This window comes from Dendropsophus ebraccatus, chromosome 3 (assembly GCF_027789765.1).
Source record: "Dendropsophus ebraccatus isolate aDenEbr1 chromosome 3, aDenEbr1.pat, whole genome shotgun sequence".
NCBI classification, from domain to species: domain Eukaryota; kingdom Metazoa; phylum Chordata; class Amphibia; order Anura; family Hylidae; genus Dendropsophus; species Dendropsophus ebraccatus.
The window spans coordinates 98,112,928-98,133,762 of NC_091456.1; the positions used below are offsets into that span (position 1 = coordinate 98,112,928).

At 44.2% G+C, this 20,835-nt stretch overlaps 1 protein-coding gene across 4 annotated transcripts in view; it reads left to right on the plus strand.

The window, feature by feature from the left end:
- The window catches only part of KCNN1 (potassium calcium-activated channel subfamily N member 1), a 117,462-nt gene that overhangs the window by 74,476 nt on the left and 22,151 nt on the right, over nt 1-20,835 (plus strand). Inside the window, exon 1 of one of the 4 annotated variants that reach the window (XM_069962308.1) lies at nt 2,730-2,755. The exons of the other annotated variants lie outside the window; for them this stretch is intronic. Coding sequence (XP_069818409.1) covers nt 2,739-2,755 — 17 coding nt within the window. The 5' untranslated portion in view covers nt 2,730-2,738. Of the gene's footprint in view, nt 1-2,729; nt 2,756-20,835 lie in introns of those variants that run through there. 4 annotated transcript variants of the gene reach the window in all.

A 20,835-nucleotide genomic window follows, 5' to 3' on the forward strand; every position in this document is an offset into this window, starting at 1 on the left:
CCAGGCGGGACTCGGGCTGTCTCCACCTTCCCCACGAAATGGGAAGACTGCGGGAGTCAAATACCGATGGTTTGAGTTCGTACAAAACAGAACATTAGCGCTGTTCGATCATCTCTACTGATAAGTATGGGAAGACCTGAGATTTTTTAATAGAAGTAAATTACAAATCTATACAACTTTCTGACACCAGTTGATCTGAAAGAAAAAGATTTTCGCTGGACAACCCCTTTAAATATCCATAGGGTGGTAACATAGCCTTAAACTGCTCTTGCAAAAATGTATGCCCATCTGACAATTTCCTAAATTGTAAAACTAAAAATCCAGATGTTTTAGAAATCAGAGGGCAAATCAAGAAACTATACAAAAAAAAAGGGAAATCAGGTCACCTGTACCTATTTAATAATAAGATAATAATAAGATCTGAAAAGCATAAAGGGGTTGGTCACAGGATCTCGCCAATGAGCTAGACAATTTAAGAATGTGAAAAGGTTTTTTTGTTCATGGGTTATGATTATCATTGAAGTCATTTTGTTCTTTAAATGACTTTCCGGTCTTAGCATGCTTACGATTAAGAATCAATTTTAAAATGTATCAACACCACACAAAAGTGGTTGTAATTTTGGTGCTATCTTTCAACCAGGATATTTGTAATATTTAGCTGGTGATCAATGTTTTCCTCATATTTTAAGGGGTAATGGCTTAAAAATTGAGCACAACGTTTTATATTATTGACCAAAATAACAACTGCAGCAATCTCTAACTGCTTCCTATTTCTTCTTTATTGCCCCTTCTCTGCTTGGGTTTCATGACAGCAATTAGATAGGATATTCATTATAATCCATTACTGACATTACAGAAAGATTCTTTCATTACCAGCATGCACTTCATCTATGCGCTCTCTCTAAATAAGCATGTTAGCTCTTTTGCTAGTAGAGGGACACCTTCGAGGGTAAAAAGGTTGTGGTAAACTTGCAGACAGTGAACGGGATTTTCTGTCATTATAGTACTTCCAAATACCTCCAAGGGATTAGGGGGAGTGAAACTGGCTCAGTTGCCCCTAGCAACCAATCAGATTCCACCTTTCATTCCTCACAGACTCTTTGGAAAATGAAAGGTAGAATCTGATTGGTTGCTAGGGGCAACTGAGCCAGTTTCACTTTACACCATGTTTGACAAATCTCCCCCATAGTGTATAAAATTCTGCTTTGGAACACTCACAAATATTTTATTGGCCATTGGTGTCTGTGAATCAAGGCAATACTAAAGCAGAACAATCAAGAATTTATCATATCAGATAGACAGATGACAGATAGGGATAGATATGTAGTACCAGTTTGTAGTTACACAAGGTCACCTGCATAGTTTAGTCAAATGTTTTAAAGGATTATGAGTTATATAAAGGGATTAAGACCTCTACAAATACAAAAGAGATCATCTCAGTATAACTTTACCAAAGCATTTACCATTTCTAAATAAATCCCAAATTTCCTCTTTGTCTTAATAACTAACATGATATGATAGATACCTACAATCCTTTTTAGTTTCATTTTACTTATGTAAGGCTGCTGTCACACATGGCAGTTTTTGAGCCAAATCTAAGGCTGCGTTCACACTACATATATTTCAGTCAGTATTGTGGTCCTCATATTGCAACCAAAACCAGGAGTTGATTAAAAACACAGAAAGGATCTGTTCACACAATGTTGAAATTGAGTGGATGGCCGCCATATAACAGTAAATAACTGCCATTATTTCAATATAACAGCTGTTGTTTTAAAATAACAGCAAATATTTGCCATTAAATGGCGGCCATCCACTCAATTTCACCATTGTGTGAACAGATCCTTTCTGTGTTTTTAATCCACTCCTGGTTTTGGTTGCAATACTGACTGAAATATACTGACTGAAATATACATATACTGACTGAAATATACGTAGGGTGAACGCAGCCTAAAAGTGGATTAAGCAGGAAGAAGCATACGTCCTTTCTTACTATTTCCCTTTCCTTTTGAATCCATTCTTAGTTTGACTCAAAAACTGCAGTGACAGTTTAAGGAAAAAAACTGCTTTGTGTGATGGCAGCCTGAAGCACCACTGCTACCTCAATTGTCACTTTATTAGATATGGATTTTTTGGGGATGATACGTTCCTGGGATGTTGTGTCCGCCAAGCCATAGCTTGGCGGACACAACATGAGCTTGAATGCAGAGTGCCACAGGGGACACCAACCAGTCACTCTTCCTTGGCCATGATATTTAAACACATGGCTTTGGCTCTAAACTCAATCTTTATTCTAGATAAAGGGCAGTTTTCCAAGTCCAAACTATCCTATTATTTAATCAACTACATTGCTGTGCTGTAAAAACATGTCCCTGGATTATTCTACTACCACCAGCTTCGGCAGTGCATATCACACGTGTTGGGCCATGGCTTCATGCTGCTTGTACCAAATCTCGACTGTGTCATCAGAACCTGGACTTGTCAGATTAGTTAATCCATTTCATTTTTCAGCAATACATAGCAGCTTCATTTTATTTATTTTTTGGGTGATTTTAGCAAAACCCAGAGTGGCTTTCTGCTTATTCCCAGTGGTGTTATAAGGTGTTGGCATTATTACTGTACTTTGTATGTCTACAACTGTGAGAGGGGTTCCTGAGTAAGACACTGTTGAGTTCCCTCTATATTAGGCCAGAGCAAAATGACTGCACCACCACAGCCTGCCATGCCACATACTACTCATGAAGGTGCACACAAGGTAGGTTACAATTGCTGCTATACCAATAACTTTAACAGATACAAACTGCACATCAAATCACAGCAGTACTCGGTGCCCTTCCGTTTCCCACCTCCTTTTACTACCGTCTTTGTGCTTCTTCCCAAGCAAAAACACTGCTCCTGCGTGAGTGGCCACAGTAGTCACCTATCACACTACTGTCATCCCCACAGCTTTAGTTCTGGATTGCCAAGGAATTGGACAGGAGAGTAAATATTATATTTTGTGACACTTTTTAAAAAGTTCTTAAAGGGTGGATAGCCCCTTTAAACACATTGTGGGAGATTTATCAAACTGGTGTAAAGGAGAATTGGCTCAGTTACCCCTAGCAACCAATCAGATTCCACTTTACATTCTTCACAGATTCTTTGGAAAATGAAAGGTGGAATGTGATTGGTTGCTAAGGGCAACTGAGCCAGTTCTACTTTACACAGTGTTTGATAAATCTCCCCCATTAAGGCTATGTTCCCACACAATTTGTAGCTGATAATCTTCCTGCAAAAAAGTTATAAAAAATGTATTGATCGTTATAAGGCCCATTAGTGACCATCATAAAAAGGTGTATTGTTAGTCACTGAAGGGTTAATGAGGAACTTTTATCACTCCTTACCTGTTTGTTTTAGTATAATACTTGTTTCCCCCATGAAATAACAATACTAAAACATCTTTTCTTATAGCTCTATAATGTGCGGTTCCTTTTATTCCTACTAGAATTGTATGACTGGATAACAAAGTGGGTGTTACCAGCTGGGATAAGTCCCTAAACTGTCCAACACTATCCAATCAGAAGAGAAAGAGATCCAATAGTATCTACTGGTGTGTAAAAAAATATTCAACCTTTATTAGGCCATGTTCACACAATTTATAAATTTTGTTAACAACTGAAAAGAACGGCTGTTGGTAATGAAATTAATACGTTTACATTTATTTCACAGTATACACTACGGCCGTTGCTTAACTGCGGTCGCAGAAGATAATGGACATGTCTAATTTCTACAGCCGCAGGTCACCGAACAGCCATAGAAAATAGCTGTGCACACAATGTAAAGTACAACTGCCAGCCGTACTTTACATTGTGTGCAATTCATAATTAGATTGCAGGCACACCAGTTGGGAAGAAGATAACGTTCATCTGGCCTATACTGCAGTATTGTCCAGGTGAATATGCAAGGCAGCGGTCATTGTTTGACACTGTTAACAACGGCCTTGTCAAACAATGGTCATTGCCAATGCAGTGTGTGAACATAGCCTTAGGTCTCCAAGAACATGCTACATTTTAACCCAGCAGAGTCTTTATCAAGCATGTCTTTAGTTGACAGTGCTTGTGTAGGTACAAACCTCCCCCCTCCCTCCCGACCCCACTGCTAACACCCAGCTGGTCATTTAGTCATACATTTCTAGTTAGAAAAGCAGAGGAATGAAAAATCACAGAGGTATAAGAAAGGATGGTCCAGAATGGTTATTTCATGTAAACACAAGTTTTTTCCCTAAAACAGGCAGTGGTAACAGGTTCCCTTTAAGTGAATAAGACAATAGTTAAGTTCCATGAACAGCTGCATCTTCATGAGTACCGCAGCCCTGTCATTCAGCTGATCGGTGAGGGTGATGGGAGTCAGACCCCCACCAATCTAGGATTGATCTATCTAGAGCTATCAATTGTTACAGGCAAATTATTCCTTTAAAATCCAGACTTTTTACAATCCATAGCAATATTCAAAGCAAAAATCACAAAAATACATTGGTTACAGATTTTACTGCAGGCTATTGATAGCCAAGCCACTGGACCTGCTGATCAGCTGTTTGGCACCTGTATTACAGACTAATGTAGTTTGACACTCGAGAATAGAGTTAGAAGCAGCTGGCCTACTACTCAGTGCTGCAGCCTTGGCTCCTGTACACTTCAATAGTAACACAGTGGTGGTGCTATGCTAAGTACCTGTAATGGACAGTAGGCATAATATATACTGATTCTTTTTGCAACTGAATTTGACATATAGTGGATTTTAACATATCCCTTCCACCTCAATATATCATCTCATCATTTGCCTTGGACTGTATTCAACTGTTTTTTTACAATCACTGAAGGGGGGGGGGGGAGAGCTGGCCCCTGCAAGGTATGGAATGAGCTCATCTCTTAAGCCCACTCTATACTTTCTTTCTGATATCATGACATGCAGAAGTGGAAGATAAACAGAGAAAAACTGTAAGGGTAAGGCTCCTATGCGATCATAATATGAACAAACTGCAAATTATCAGATATCATTATGATCTTAAATAATTATAGTAAATTTAATTATTCTTATTGTCCATGCATTTTCTCAAAGTTGAAATCAGTTTTACCTGCAAAAGACAAGTGGACAATAACAAATACTTGAAAACAACCCTAACTCATAATAACACCAATTGTAATATCATATGTTTGAGATGTCTATTACTCATACTACCTAACATACACAAGTGTTTATTATGTCTTGGCCAGCCAATGATACACGCTCATTCATTAACTGATCGCTTGATTCTGACATGCTTAAAAATCATCTGTTGCATAAAGGGGATGTGCAGAGGATGGCTAATTCAGGCTGAGGGCCACACTAATCATCTAGTGATTGTTTGTGCGGCCCTGGCTGCAGGATTTCCGAGTCATGTAGCAGGTTCAGTAAACAAACGACAATCTGCAAGAACGATGCATGTTTGCTAAGCAGCTTGCTACATTAGTAAAAGGTGATAACATCAATAAATGCAAATTTTAAGCAAACATGGTAGATTTGACAATTGCTTACTATGTAGACAATGCCAATCAATGAGGGGATTTATTTACTGAAAACTATTTAGAACAGTAAGTTGTTCCTATTTTAGGAGTACTGTAAATGAGTGGCATGATAAATGCTTTGGTAAAATTTTAAGAATAGACATACTGATACAACCTGGAGGTCTTTAACCCACATGTGGGGGCATAAACAGGGATATTTTAGGCCTGTGTCTCAGTAGGTTTATTTGAGAAAGGACACAAAAAGTATAACACATATTATTTAAACAAAAGGATACAGTATATTAATAATGTATAGGTTCAATCCATAGGACAAAACTGTTGCTTTGTGAATTGAAGAGGTTGGTGACTATGTGAGAGATTTGTGGGGGTGCACAAAATTAGACCCTGACTGATAACATTTTTCTTTACATGTCTGCATGCATTTTTTTCTTTTTCTAAGTGACAGTAGAGCATTAGAAACCAAAACTAAAATAACCAGTTTTTGTCACCCTAGTGCACATAGGATTTTTAAAATACTTTTAAATGGCTTTTATTTGCTTTCGAAAATTATTCACTTAGATGCTTTTGGAATATAATTCTTTACATGACATCTTATTTGCCTTGATCAGCAGACCCTGCCAGTCTGATGCTAGTAAAACAATACCTATTGTTTACCCTCTTGAATAACAGGCTGCAATATTTTGTTAAAAGGAACATGTCTGAGGTCTCAAATAGCTCAGCTTATAGCAACTGGTTACATGGACCCATTTTCAGAAGATAAGGGAACTTTTTGCAAGAAAAAGAAAGTTCCTGGATGGTTACAGCATGCAGTTTAGCCTACCATCCATGTGCTTAAGCATGTCCCTTACATGCCACATGCCTGCGGCATGCATGTGAGGGGTAGAGTAAGAGTACCTTTGCCCGTATTGCTCATGGATCATGCCAAGGATGTTACTGGAAGAATTCATTTAAAAAGCATGCAGATAGCATGGGCGAGTTTAAAGGCTCGGTCCGATGTGATAAGGATTTTTATAATAATGGATTTTTGTATGCATTTCATTTGTTAAAAGTGTATGTTGTTTTTTTCCCCCCTTTTTATTTCATTTTTTTTAAAGTGTGAAGAAATCTGTCTGGCCTAGGACTAAAGTGAACTATTTAAATTAATTGTAGAATGCTCTTATCAAGGACCAAAACCCCTAAATAATTTACTTTATCGGGCCCTTTTCTTTTCTTTTAAATATTAACTGTAGAAGGATACATATGCATATATATATATATGGGAATTAATTATTATTTGAGTAATATTTTCTAATTAAAGTACACATTTCAATGTACATTATCTTTTTCTTTAACCCTTTTGGTACATTTGAGCAATGAGTGTATTCTTTTTCCCATTAAAAGAATAATCATAGTGACAGATCATACTGCCACTACCTTACCTAATTCTTCACATATAGTGGTATACCAAACTCAATGGTTACAATTTTCAGAGGCATAAAAGTTTATCAGTATATAACCTGTCAGAGACCCATGTTCTCATCTCAATAGAGCCCCCCAGGCCAGTTTCTTTTTACACACGCCCATAAAATCTGCACACTTATAGTCATATGTTCAGCATCTTTCTCCATCTCTTTCAGACCCTGCTCTGTCCTCAACATCTCCTCTAAACAAGACACTGCCCAGCAGGCTAAATTCCTCCACTAGGCCTCGCTGAGACTTGCCTCATGAACGTCTGGCAGTACTGGCAGGCAGGGGTGATTCTAGCCTCTCTGCTGCCCGAGGCGAACTATAGAATGACGCCCCCCCCCCCCCCCCCCCCCCCGTCAATCCGCCCACATTATAATCCACTACTGCCCCCCCCCCCCACTGCTGTCCCCAATAAACATAATGTTTGGTCCCTTGCTGCACAGAGGATGTCAGGAGAGGAGGAGGCTGACTTTATAGGAGAGGTCCCAGCAGCACAGAGGATGTCACGAGAGGAGGGGGCTAATCCTATAGGAGAGGTCCCAGCAGCACAGAGGATGTCAGGAGATGAGGGTGCTAATCCTATAGGAGAGGTCCCAGCAGCACAGAGGATGTCAGGAGAGGAGGGTGCTAATCCTATAGGAGAAGTCCCAGCAGCACAGAGGATGTCAGGAGAGGAGGGTGCTGATCTTTTAGGAGATGGTCCCCCTCTTCCCCCCTTATAGATGGTCCCCCTCTTCCCCCCTTATAGATGGTCCCCCTCTTCCCCCCCTTATAGATGGTCCCCTCTCCCTTATAGATGGTCCCCCTCTCCCCCCCTTATAGATGGTCCCCCTCTCCCCCCTCCCTTATAGATGGTCCCCCTCTCCCCCCTCCCTTATAGATGGTCCCCCTCTTTCCCCTCCCTTATAGATGGTCCCCCTCTTCCCCCCTTATAGATGGTCCCCCTCTTCCCCCCCCCTTATAGTTGGTCCCCCTCTTCCCTCTCTCCCCCCCTTATAGATGGTCCCCCTCTCCCCCCCCCTTATAGATGGTCCCCCTCTCCCCCCCCCCTTATAGATGGTCCCCCTCTCCCCCCCCTTATAGATGGTCCCCCTCTTCCCTCTCTCCCCCTCCCTTATAGATGGTCCCCTTTCCCTTATAGATGGTCCCCCTCCCCCCCTTATACATGGTCCCCCTCTCCCCCCTCCCTTATAGATGCCCCCTTATAGATGGTCCCCCTCTTTCCCCCTCCCTTATAGATGGTCCCCCTCTCCCCCTTATACATGGTCCCCCTCTTCCCCCCCCCTTATAGACGGTCCCCCTCCCGCCCCTCCCTTATAGATGGTCCCCCCCTTATAGATGGTCCCCCTCTTTCCCCCCTCCCTTATAGATGCCCCCCCCCTTATAGATGGTCCCCCTCTTTCCCCCCTCCCTTATAGATGGCCCCCCCTATAGATGGTCCCCCTCTTCCCTCTCCCCCTCCCTTATAGATGGTCCCCCCCCCCTTATAGATCGTCCCCCTCTTTCCCCCCTCCCTTATAGATCGTCCCCCTCTTTCCCCCCTCCCTTATAGATGGCCCCCTTCCCCCCCCCTACCTTATAGATGGTCCCCCTCTTCCCTCTCCCCCTCTCCCCCCCCCTGCACAGCAGATAAAACAAAAACAAAAAACAGCACACAACTCACCTGCCCTCCGTTCCCCCGTCGAGCCTCTCTGGTCTGGTCCCGGCTGATGTGCGGCTGCCCGGGGTGTCCCGTCCTGTCCCCGGCAGCGCGCGCATCACAGAGCTCCCCGTGCGCCTGTGCCTGTGACTTCCGGCGCACGGGGAGTATCTGTAATGAGATGCTGTGAGCGGGGGAGACTGTATTCATAAGCGCCGCGCTGTAGTATCAGCACCGCGCGGCTGATTTAGTACAGCGCGGCGCTTATGAATACAGTCTCCCCCGCTCACAGCATCTCATTACAGATACTGCCCGGGGGCGGGGGGGCTCCAGTACATGGTACAGTCAGGGCCGTTTTAATACATTGGTGGGCCCAGTGCACAGCCCTCAAGAGTGGGCCCCCCCTTACCTTTCTGCACATTGTATAATGTACTGAATTTGCCCCCACACTGTATCAAGAGCCCCAGTACATACAGTAGTTACCTTATAACACTATTTCCACCATTCAGTGATTACATATTACATAAAAACTGCACTAAACAAAACAGAAAGATATCACCATTGATACCATTACATAATACCGCCATACCATGACCCCTATCAGTACAAGCCTATAACAGAGTGAAGTTACATCCAGTGACTCACCGGAGGCGTCTTCTCCGATCAGAGTCTGTCACCTTTTCTTTTTCTCTCCATCCAGCCTGGGCCACCTTGAAGTCTTCTCCTGGCTGTGAATCTTCTCTCCAGAATCTGCCAGACAAATATTTTAGGCTCCAACACATACAGTAGTTAGGTCCCTTGTACCCCTATACAGTAGTTACACCCCTCTGTACTCCTACATAGTTACACCCCTCTGTGCCTCCATAGTTTTAAGGTGTCCCTGTAGTATATAGACCCTCATGTGCTCCTCCAGTTATATACAGCCCTCCTGTGCGCTCCCCCATTAGTATATAGCCCCCCTGTGCACTCTCCCCAGTAGTATATAGCCCCCTGTGCTCACCCACAATAGTATATAGCCCCCCTGTGCTCTCCCCCAATAGTATATAGCCCCCCTATGCTCTCCCACAATAGTATATAGCCCCCCTGTGCTCTCCCACAATAGTATATAGCCCCCCTGTGCTCTCCCACAATAGTATATAGCCCCCTGTGCTCTCCCCCAATAGTATATAGCCCCCCTGTGCTCTCCCACAATAGTATATAGCCCCCCTGTGCTCTCCCCCAATAGTATATAGCCCCCCTGTGCTCCCCCTCAATAGTATATAGCCCCCCTGTGCTCTCCATAATATATAGCCCCCTGTGCTCTCCCCCATAGTATATAGACCCCTGTGCTCCCCAATAGTATATAGCTCCCCTGTGCTCCCCAATAGTATATAGCCCCTGTGCTCCCCAATAGTATATAGCTAACCTGTGCTCCCCAATAGTATATAACCCCCTGTGCTCCCCCATAGTATATAGCCCCCTGTGCTCCCCCATAGTATATAGCCCCCTGTGCTCCCCAGTAGTATATAGCCCCCTGTGCTCCCCATAGTATATAGCTCCCCTGTGCTCCCCCATAGTATATAGCTCCCCTGTGCTCCCCCATAGTATATAGCCCCCTGTGCTCCCCCAAAGTATATAGCTCCCCTGTGCTCCCCCATAGTATATAGCTCCCCTGTGCTCCCCAATAGTATATAGCCCCCTGTGCTTCCCAATAGTATATAGCTCCCCTGTGCTCCCCAATAGTATATAGCTCCCCTGTGCTCCCCCATAGTGTATAGCCCCCTGTGCTCCCCCATAGTATATAGCTCCCCTGTGCTCCCCCATAGTATATAGCCCCCTGTGCTCCCCCATAGTATATAGCTCCCCTGTGCTCCCCCATAGTATATAGCCCCCTGTGCTCCCCCATAGTATATAACTCCCCTGTGCTCCCCAATAGTATATAGCCCCCTGTGCTTCCCAATAGTATATAGCCCCCTGTGCTCCCCCATAGTATATAGCCCCCCTGTGCTCCCCTATAGTATATAGCCCCCCTGTGCTCCCTCATAGTATATAGCTCCCCTGTGCTCCCCCATAGTGTATAGCCCCCTGTGCTCCCCCATAGTATATAGCCCCCTGTGCTCCCCCAAAGTATATAGCTCCCCTGTGCTCCCCCATAGTATATAGCTCCCCTGTGCTCCCCAATAGTATATAGCCCCCTGTGCTTCCCAATAGTATATAGCTCCCCTGTGCTCCCCAATAGTATATAGCTCCCCTGTGCTCCCCCATAGTGTATAGCCCCCTGTGCTCCCCCATAGTATATAGCTCCCCTGTGCTCCCCCATAGTATATAGCCCAATGTGCTCCCCCATAGTATATAGCCCCCTGTGCTCCCCAATAGTATATAGCCCCCGTTCTCCCCCATAGTGTATAGCCCCCTGTGCTCCCCAATAGTATATAGCCCCCGTTCTCCCCCATAGTATATAGCCCCCCTGTGCTCCCTGATAGTATATAGCTCCCCCATAGTATATAGCTCCCCTGTGCTCCCCCATAGTATATAGCCCCCCTGTGCTCCCCAATAGTATATAGCCCCCGTTCTCCCCCATAGTATATAGCCCCCTGTGCTCCCCAATAGTATATAGCCCCCGTTCTCCCCCATAGTATATAGCCCCCTGTTCTCCCCCATAGTATATAGCCCCCTGTGCCCCCCCATAGTATATAGCTCCCCCTGCTATATAACATTGAAAAAAACAAACACTTTTACTCACCTGGGTCCACGCGTTCCTCTTCTCTTCCCTCCTGTGGCCGCACTTCCTGCGGTCACAAGAGGCTGCACTCCCCTTACCCTCGCGCCGACGCTCTAGTGACGTCGGGCGCTAGAGGGAGAGCGCGGCCTCTTGTGACCGCAGGAAGTGCGGCCACAAGAGTGAGTGACTGACAGGGAGGGAGCCAATGGCTCTCTCTCTGTCAGTGTCGCTGATGCTGCAGCGCTGAAGCGCCGCAGCAGCAGCGGACGGGGGCAGCGGCGGACGGGGGGGGCCCTGCAGGGGGCGCCATGGAGGGGTAAGTAGATTACCCATCCATGGCGCTCCCCCATGACAGGCTGGTGGCCGGAGCCCTGTGCGACCGCATTGGTCGCACATAGCAACGGCCGGCCTGCTCGGGGGGGGCCCCTTTAACCAGTGGGCCCGGTGCACGTGCACCATGTGCCCTCTGGTTAAAGCGGCCCTGGGTACAGTCAGTGGCGGATTATAATGTGGGCGGCCGCCCGAACCGCTCATATTATAATCTGCCACTGAATGCCGCCCCCATGAAGATAGCTGGTGGCGCCGCCTGAGGCAGACGATTCAGGTCGCCTCATCATTGCGGCGCCCCTGCTGGCAGGGCAGTCTTAGGGTCTATTCACACGTCAGTATATTTTCCAATCCGCAATTTTGAATCCGTAAGCAATCCGCAAATTTTCATCCGTATTGCATCCGTATTGCATCCGTAAAATACGGACCCCATAGAGTTGTATTGGATGTGTCAGTTACTGTCCGTACTAGGGTCTGTCCTTTTTTTTTTGCGGAATGGATTGCAGCCCAGTACACAACACGGATGTGTGTATGGGTCCATTGAAATACACTGGTCCTATTTTTCTGCGGATCCGCAATTGCGGACAGGAACAGGATGTGTGAATAGGGCCTTAAAGGGGTAACATAACTCAAACATAACTACTCATATGTTACTGCCCATGATGAGACTAACAATTTGTTCCATACTTGAGCTGAGCTGCTGCTGTCTGCTGAAGACACAAAAAACTGTGTGAGCTTTTCTGTCTGTCTCCCCCTCCTTTCTGAGACAGCTTATGTAAACAAGTCCCTATCTGCAACTTTGTAATGCCAGGAGGGTAATCACAGTGAGTTCATTAGCAACTTCACCTCAGATCAATCCACCCAGCTTTACAAAGATGCTACAGATAAATTGCAGATGAAGCCAGTCAGGGACCTGTTTACATCAGCCATTTCAGAAGGGAGGGGGAGATGGGGAGAAAAACACAGTTTTTTTGTGTCTTTAGCAGAAAGCAGCAGTTTAGAACTGGGAGAAGGAGACTGCATAGATAATAACAAGTATGTAATGAATTGCTAGTCTCACCATTGGCAGCAACATATGAAAATTTATGTTTCAGTGGAATACCCCTTTAGGCTATGTTCCCACTACATATAAACAACAGACAATATTTGGCACTCAAAACAACTGATTTTTTTTTTCATAAAAAGTTTGGTTTGTAAACATAGCCTAAGGCTTTGTTCCCAGTGTGTACAAATAATGGTCGTTGTTTTAAATGAAAAATTTCAGTGAAGTCCATGGACAACAGCCATAAAAAAATGAAATGAACATTATTTTGCTGTCTGTAGCCAAACAACAGCCATTGTTCAATACAGTGTGTGAAAACATTTTGCATTGACTTTAAATGCAAATCATTGCATTATGAAAAGGACAGCCATTCTTTTAATTAAAAACAATGGCCTTCTTTTCATAAAAGGAACGTTGGGTGAAAGTAGCCTCAAAGTACATGTCATGACATAAAAAAAGGAAACTGCTGACAGTGTTAGGCCCCGTTCACACTACAGAAACCCCCCCGCGCGGACTCGGCGCTCAATCCTGCCTTCAATGTGTTTGAATGGGAAGGCATGCACACCTTCGCTCTCTGTGCCTCTGCTCAAACAATTGACATGTCAGTTCTTTAAACGGAGAGGCACGGAGAGCCGAGGCGCGCAAGCCCTCCCATTCAAACACATAGAAGGCATTATTCAGCACCTAGTCCGTACTGTGAATGAGGCCTTAGAGAGCAGTTAGATCAGGGAGACACATGGTACCTCATATATCTGTCTGTGCTTCCAAAACATTTTTTTATAACGTAAGAAGAGTCAAAGAGCCTTTTCTAAACTCCTGAAACTGTAACACCTCCTTACTCCCCCCTCTTGTACCTGACCCTGAAGGAGAATTAGGTTCCAGGTGTCAATCAAACAGGGAGAAGGGGAGAGAGAAACCTTTTTACTGGTGTGTTTACACAGCGAGATTACCTGACAGATTTTTGAAGCCAAAGCCAGGCTGTGTAAATGCCGCCTAACTTGCAGTTATTCAGGTGCTTGGGGTCGGCTCTTTGACTCTTTGAGAATGAGGGAGAGTCTATCACTATTGATAGACATTAGTGTCCCCTCTGCCAATCCCTTCACTGGCTACCTGTTGCCCATCAAATTCAATTTAAACTGTGACCAAGGATTTAAAAGTTTATCCACAGCCTGTCCTCTCCATACACTTCTCATCTGATCTCCCACCCCACAATTACTTCAGCTTGATCGCTTGCACAGAGAAGGACAAATCAGCAGACAGTCCTGGCACACCAATCTGACAAACCCAGGAAGCAGCGCCTGTGAAGAGAACAGAGACCTGCTGTAATAGAATCTTTACTGCTGAAAACTGAAACACTTCTAACAACATCTTTTTAGAAATGTTTAAGCAAGAGTGCCACCTAGTGTGTATAATGCGTATGTTACCGATAAGCTTCTGTGCATCATCTGAGAACTCTAATTACCAGATTGCTGTACCACTATATAGGAAGGCATTACAGCTGATATTTTTGTACTACACTTGTAGTTCACTTGTTCAGTGATTGCTTTCTTTTAACCTATTAATGACCGGCGATCTCCAGTGCAACAGACCTCTGACTGATGGGTGTGAGTCAAGCTAACAGTTGGGTTACCAATCTGAGTACAAGGAGCGGTGAAAGCATTGCTCCCATTAATTTAACCCCTTATATGCTGAGGTTAAATTGTGACTGCTGCCCAAAATGAATTTTGTGTGCGCCGTTCATCCCATCAGCTTCCCGACATCACAAGCAATCCTGACATAGAAGTTGAGAGCCCTCTGAAGACTTCCAGACCTGCCATGGGTGTACACGATCCTGCTGTAGGTGTTATGCTGACAGGAAAGTGTGAAAAAATGACACAGGTCCTGACAGATATACCTAGAGGTGTGGGCCTCTTAGTAAATCCAGCAGGACTTTATTTAAGACCAGTCTTGATAAATGTCCCCCTTTGTGCATAAAAAATATTCATATATGTTTGAAATAACATATTTGGTATAGCCACATCCTTAACAACCTGAGCAAGAAAATTACAGTAAAAAAAAAAAAAAAAGGCCAGAATTAGATTTTGTTAATATGTCCCCCAAGCTCCTTCAGGCCAAAATAAATTCTGGATCTTGTAAAGAGGAAGCCCATAGAAGGTGACAATGAAAACAATGCTTAAAAAGGTAAAGGGACCCTCTCAGCCTAAGCAGCTGCCTTGCCCCCTCCCCTGCTTACCAGGCACTTTTGTTTTTCCCAGGGGTCACAGCAGGGGCGTAGCTAGGGGTTCAGCCTAGGGGGGGCGAGCAAGTCTGAGTGGGCCCCCAACCGATTATGTTACCCAAAGGGAACCTCACTTAACAACAATGCTTTCTAAATAATAAAGGGTATATTCTGCTCCATTACTCATAGTGAATTAAGATAAAGAGCAGTGTTAGAGGCTTCTACATTTACATATATAGACACATAAAATGAAAGAGGTTCTTCAGGATAAGAAAAACATGATTGCTCTCTTCTAGAAAAAAAAAAACACCACCCCTGTCTTTATCTTGTGTGTGTGTGTGTGTGTGTGGTATTGAAGCTCGGTTGCTTTCCACATGTTTCCACATGTCCAGCTCCCCCTGTTTCCACATGTCCAGCTCCCCCTGTTTCCACATGTCCAGCTCCCCCTGTTTCCACATGTCCAGCCCCCCCTGTTTCCACATGTCCAGCCCCCCCAGTTTTCCACATGTCCAGCTCCCCCTGTTTCCACATGTCCAGCTCCCCCAGTTTACACATGTTCAGCTCCCCCAGTTTCCACATGTCCAGCTCCCTCAGTTTCCACATGTCCAGCTCCCCCTGTTTCCACATGTCCAGCTCCCCCAGTTTACACATGTTCAGCTCCCCCAGTTTCCACATGTCCAGCTCCCTCTGTTTCCACATGTCCAGCTCCCCCTGTTTCCACATGTCCAGCTCCCCCTGTTTCCACATGTCCAGCTCCCCCAGTTTTCCACATGTCCAGCTCCCCCAGTTTTCCACATGTCCAGCTCCCCCAGTTTTCCACATGTCCAGCTCCCCCTGTTTCCACATGTCCAGCTCCCCCTGTTTCCACATGTCCAGCCCCCCCAGTTTCCACATGTTCAGCTCCCCCCTTTTCCACATGTCCAGCTCCCCCAGTTTTCCACATGTCCAGCTCCCCCTGTTTCCACATGTCCAGCTCCCCCTGTTTCCACATGTCCAGCTCCCCCAGTTTTCCACATGTCCAGCTCCCCCTGTTTCCACATGTCCAGCTCCCCCTGTTTCCACATGTCCAGCTCCCTCAGTTTCCACATGTCCAGCTCCCCCTGTTTCCACATGTCCAGCTCCCCCAGTTTACACATGTTCAGCTCCCCCAGTTTCCACATGTCCAGCACCCCCCCTTTTCCACATGTCCAGCACCCCACCCCCCTTTTCCACATGTCCAGCACCACCCCCCCTTTTCCACATGTCCAGCACACCTCTGTTTTCCACATGTCCAGCCTCACCCCGTTTTCCACATGTCCAGGTCGGCCTTCCCCTGTTCTGTGTGCAGCAGCAGCAGTCATAGGCGGCCGTCCGGCTCCTATGCTGTTCAGCAAGTGACTGACCTGGTGCGAGCGCGGGAGACGGAACCCAGAGGGACAGCGCCGCGCCGGAGGTGATTGACAGGTGGGCGGCGCACGTACCAGCAGTGGTGCGCTGAGGCCATACGCAACCTCAGTGCACCCGATCAGCTTAAGATGGCGGCGGCCGCGGCGGAGTGACATGGGGGGGCAGGGCCGGACTGGGACTGAAAATCAGCCCTGGCACTCACACCCCTCCAGCCCACATACCATAACACACTTAGGTCATGTTGTGTTGTATTTCAACTCATTTTTATTTACAGAAATGGTGCCAAGTCTATCCATCTCCTATCTATCTCCTATCTATCTATCTATCTCCTATCTATCTCCTATGTATCTATCTATCTATCTCCTATCTATCTATCTATCTATCTATCTCCTATCTATCCATCTATCTATCTCCTATCTATCTATCTATTATCTATCTATCTATCTACTGTATCTATCTATCTCCTATCTATCTATCTTCTATCTATCTATCTATCTATCTATCTACTGTATCTATCCATCTCCTATCTATCTCCTATCTATCTATCTATCTCCTATCTATCTCCTATCTATCTATCTATCTATCTATCTCCTATCTATCTATCTATCTATCTATCTATCTATCTATCTATCTATCTATCTCCTATCTATCCATCTCCTATCTATCTCCTATCTATCTATCTATCTATCTATCTATCTATCTATCTATCTATCTATCTATCTATCTCCTATCTATCTCCTATCTATCTATCTATCTATCTATCTCCTATCTATCTATCTATCTATCCATCTATCTATCCATCTATCTATCTATCTATCTATCTATCTATCTATCTATCTATCTCCTATCTATCTATCTATCTATTATCTATCTATCTATCTACTGTATCTATCTATCTTCTATCTATCTATCTATCTATCTCCTATCTATCTATCTATCTATCTATCTACTGTATCTATCTATCTCCTATCTATCTATCTATCTATCTATCTCCTATCTATCTATCTATCTATCTATCTATTATGCAACAACAGGTTACAGCAGTGATAATATATATAAGTAGGGTCCTAGGGAAATTTGTAGGATATGTAAAATAATATTACACATTTCCTGTATAATATTAGCACTGGTAAGACAATTTTCTATGCATGATAATACTGTATATCTCTAAATAGCTATTATAGTTACCAAAAAACACCAGTATACAGGAAGCGAATATCATCATTACTGTTACTGGCCAATCTATTATAAAGAGACTGATACTACCATTATTACAGTATACAAGTAACAGATAATACCTCAACACTATGGCCACTACCATCATTACAACAACATGACTAATACCACTATACTGTCACTGAATAAAATCCACTACACGAACACAAGTAATACCAATAAAAGGAGTATACACAGGACAAATAATACCATGACCACTGCCGTCATCACCATACAGTGACTGGATAATACTGCTGTACTGTCTATAAATAATATTCCCTTTATAGCACCAGTATATAAAATGCAATATTCTACCTCAGCATTGACTAGAGATGAAGTTCAGAGAATTTGGGTTCATGTGAACCTGAACTTACTGTAAGGTCACTCATCTCTAGCAGTGACCAAATAGAGGTAGAGATCCAGCTATACAAAGGATCTACAGACCTTAAAGGGGCAGTCCACCAAAAAATAATTTCTTTCAAATCAACTGGTGCCATGAAGTGCCAGAGATTTGTAATTCACTTCTATTAAAAAATCTTAAGTCTTCCAGTACTTATCAGCTGCTGTGTGTCCAGCACGAAGTGGTGTTTTCTTTCCTGTCTGACAAAGTGCTCTCTGTTGCCTCCTCTGTCCATGTCAGGAAATGTCCAGAGCAGCAGCAAATCCCCATAGAAAACATCTCCTGCTCTCCAGACTGGAAATAATACAACTTCCTGTTGGGCATACAGCAGCTGATAAGTACTGGAAGGCTTGAGATTTTTTAATAGAAGTAACTAACAAATCTCTGGCACTTCATGGCAGCAGTTGATTTGAAAGAAAATTTTTTTGGGTGAACTACCCCTTTAAGAGTGTGTTCACACATAAAGGATATGCACCAGATTTGATGCTGCAGATAGCTTTGTTACTCAATGACGGAAAAAATGTGTTCATCCGCACCTTCATAAAATTCAATGGCTTTATTCAACGTCACAAAACATAAAATAACAAGTGATTTAAAAGACACGCCGACGCGTTGCAGGGTGAGAACCCCTTAATCATCCCCATGATTAAGGGGTTCTCACCCTGCAACGCGTCGGCGTGTCTTTTAAATCACCTGTTATTTTATGTTTTGTGACGTTGAATAAAGCCATTGAATTTTATGAAGCTGCGGATGAACACATTTTTTCTTATCATGGATGATTCGGGCTGCGGTCTCCAATATTAGTACCCGCGAGCTTCCACATCACGGAGATCCACACATCAGGTGAAGCAAGACTGAGTGGGTGAGCTGACAACTCTTTTCCTGTTCTATTACTCAATGACGGAACCCGATATCAAATCTGCTGCAGATCCTGTACGTGTGAATGCACCAAAAAAGTGATTATGCATGATTGTGCAGTTACTTCCAGTGACTTACAGGAGGCGTCTTCCTACATGAATCATAAGTGACGTTCTTGGTAGTGAAAGCTGTCTGTTTTTTCCTTTTCTTTTCATCTGGCTCATCCCATCATGAAGATTTCTCCAGCCATGACTCGTCTCCCCAGAATCTGCGAGACAAACACTTTAGGCTCCACGTTCTAGCATCATCCTAACCTTATACCTCATTATAACCTTATATTCCCCATTGCTTTACACAGTAACAGTGCCCCCTCTGTGCTTCCACATAAGCAGTCAGGCCCAATATGTGCCTCCAAATAGTAGTCAGGCATATAGCCCCCCACACATAATATAGATGCCCTGTGCAGTCCCACATAATATAGGCCCCCCACATAGTATAGCCCTTCCCCCTGTGTAGCGCCCATAGTATATCCCCCTTTGTAGCCCCCGCATAGTATAGCCACAACATATTATTCCCCCCTTCTTGTATCCCCCCAAATAGTATAGGTCCCTGTGTAGCCAGCCCCCACATAGTAAAGTCACAACATACAGGGATGTCACTCAGTATATGCACAGTATACGGGGATGTCACTATATGCACAGTATACAGGGATGTCACTCACTATATGCACAGTATACAGGGATGTCACTCAGTATATGCACAGTATACAGGGATGTCACTCACTATATGCACAGTATACAGGGATGTCACTCAGTATATGCACAGTATACAGGGATGTCACTCACTATATGCACAGTATACGGGGATGTCACTCAGTATATGCACAGTATACAGGGATGTCACTCACTATATGCACAGTATACAGGGATGTCACTCAGTATATGCACAGTATACAGGGATGTCACTCAGTATATGCACAGTATACAGGGATGTCACTCACTATATGCACAGTATAGGGGGATGTCACTCAGTATATGCACAGTATACAGGGATGTCACTCACTATATGCACAGTATACGGGGATGTCACTCACTATATGCACAGTATACGGGGATGTCACTCACTATATGCACAGTATAGGAGGATGTCACTCACTATATGCACAGTATACAGGGATGTCACTCACTATATGCACAGTATACGGGGATGTCACTCACTATATGCACAGTATAGGAGGATGTCACTCACTATATGCACAGTATACAGGGATGTCACTCACTATATGCACAGTATAGGGGGATGTCACTCAGTATATGCACAGTATACAGGGATGTCACTCACTATATGCACAGTATAGGAGGATGTCACTCACTATATGCACAGTATACGGGGATGTCACTTAGTATATGCACAGTATAGGGGGATGTCACTCAGTATATGCACAGTATACAGGGATGTCACTCACTATATGCACAGTATAGGGGGATGTCACTCAGTATATGCACAGTATACAGGGATGTCACTCACTATATGCACAGTATACGGGGATGTCACTCACTATATGCACAGTATACGGGGATGTCACTCACTATATGCACAGTATAGGAGGATGTCACTCACTATATGCACAGTATACAGGGATGTCACTCACTATATGCACAGTATACGGGGATGTCACTCACTATATGCACAGTATAGGAGGATGTCACTCACTATATGCACAGTATACAGGGATGTCACTCAGTATATGCACAGTATAGGGGGATGTCACTCAGTATATGCACAGTATACAGGGATGTCACTCACTATATGCACAGTATACAGGGATGTCACTCAGTATATGCACAGTATACAGGGATGTCACTCAGTATATGCACAGTATACAGGGATGTCACTCAGTATATGCACAGTATACGGGGATGTCACTCAGTATATGCACAGTATACAGGGATGTCACTCACTATATGCACAGTATACAGGGATGTCACTCAGTATATGCACAGTATACAGGGATGTCACTCAGTATATGCACAGTATACAGGGATGTCACTCACTATATG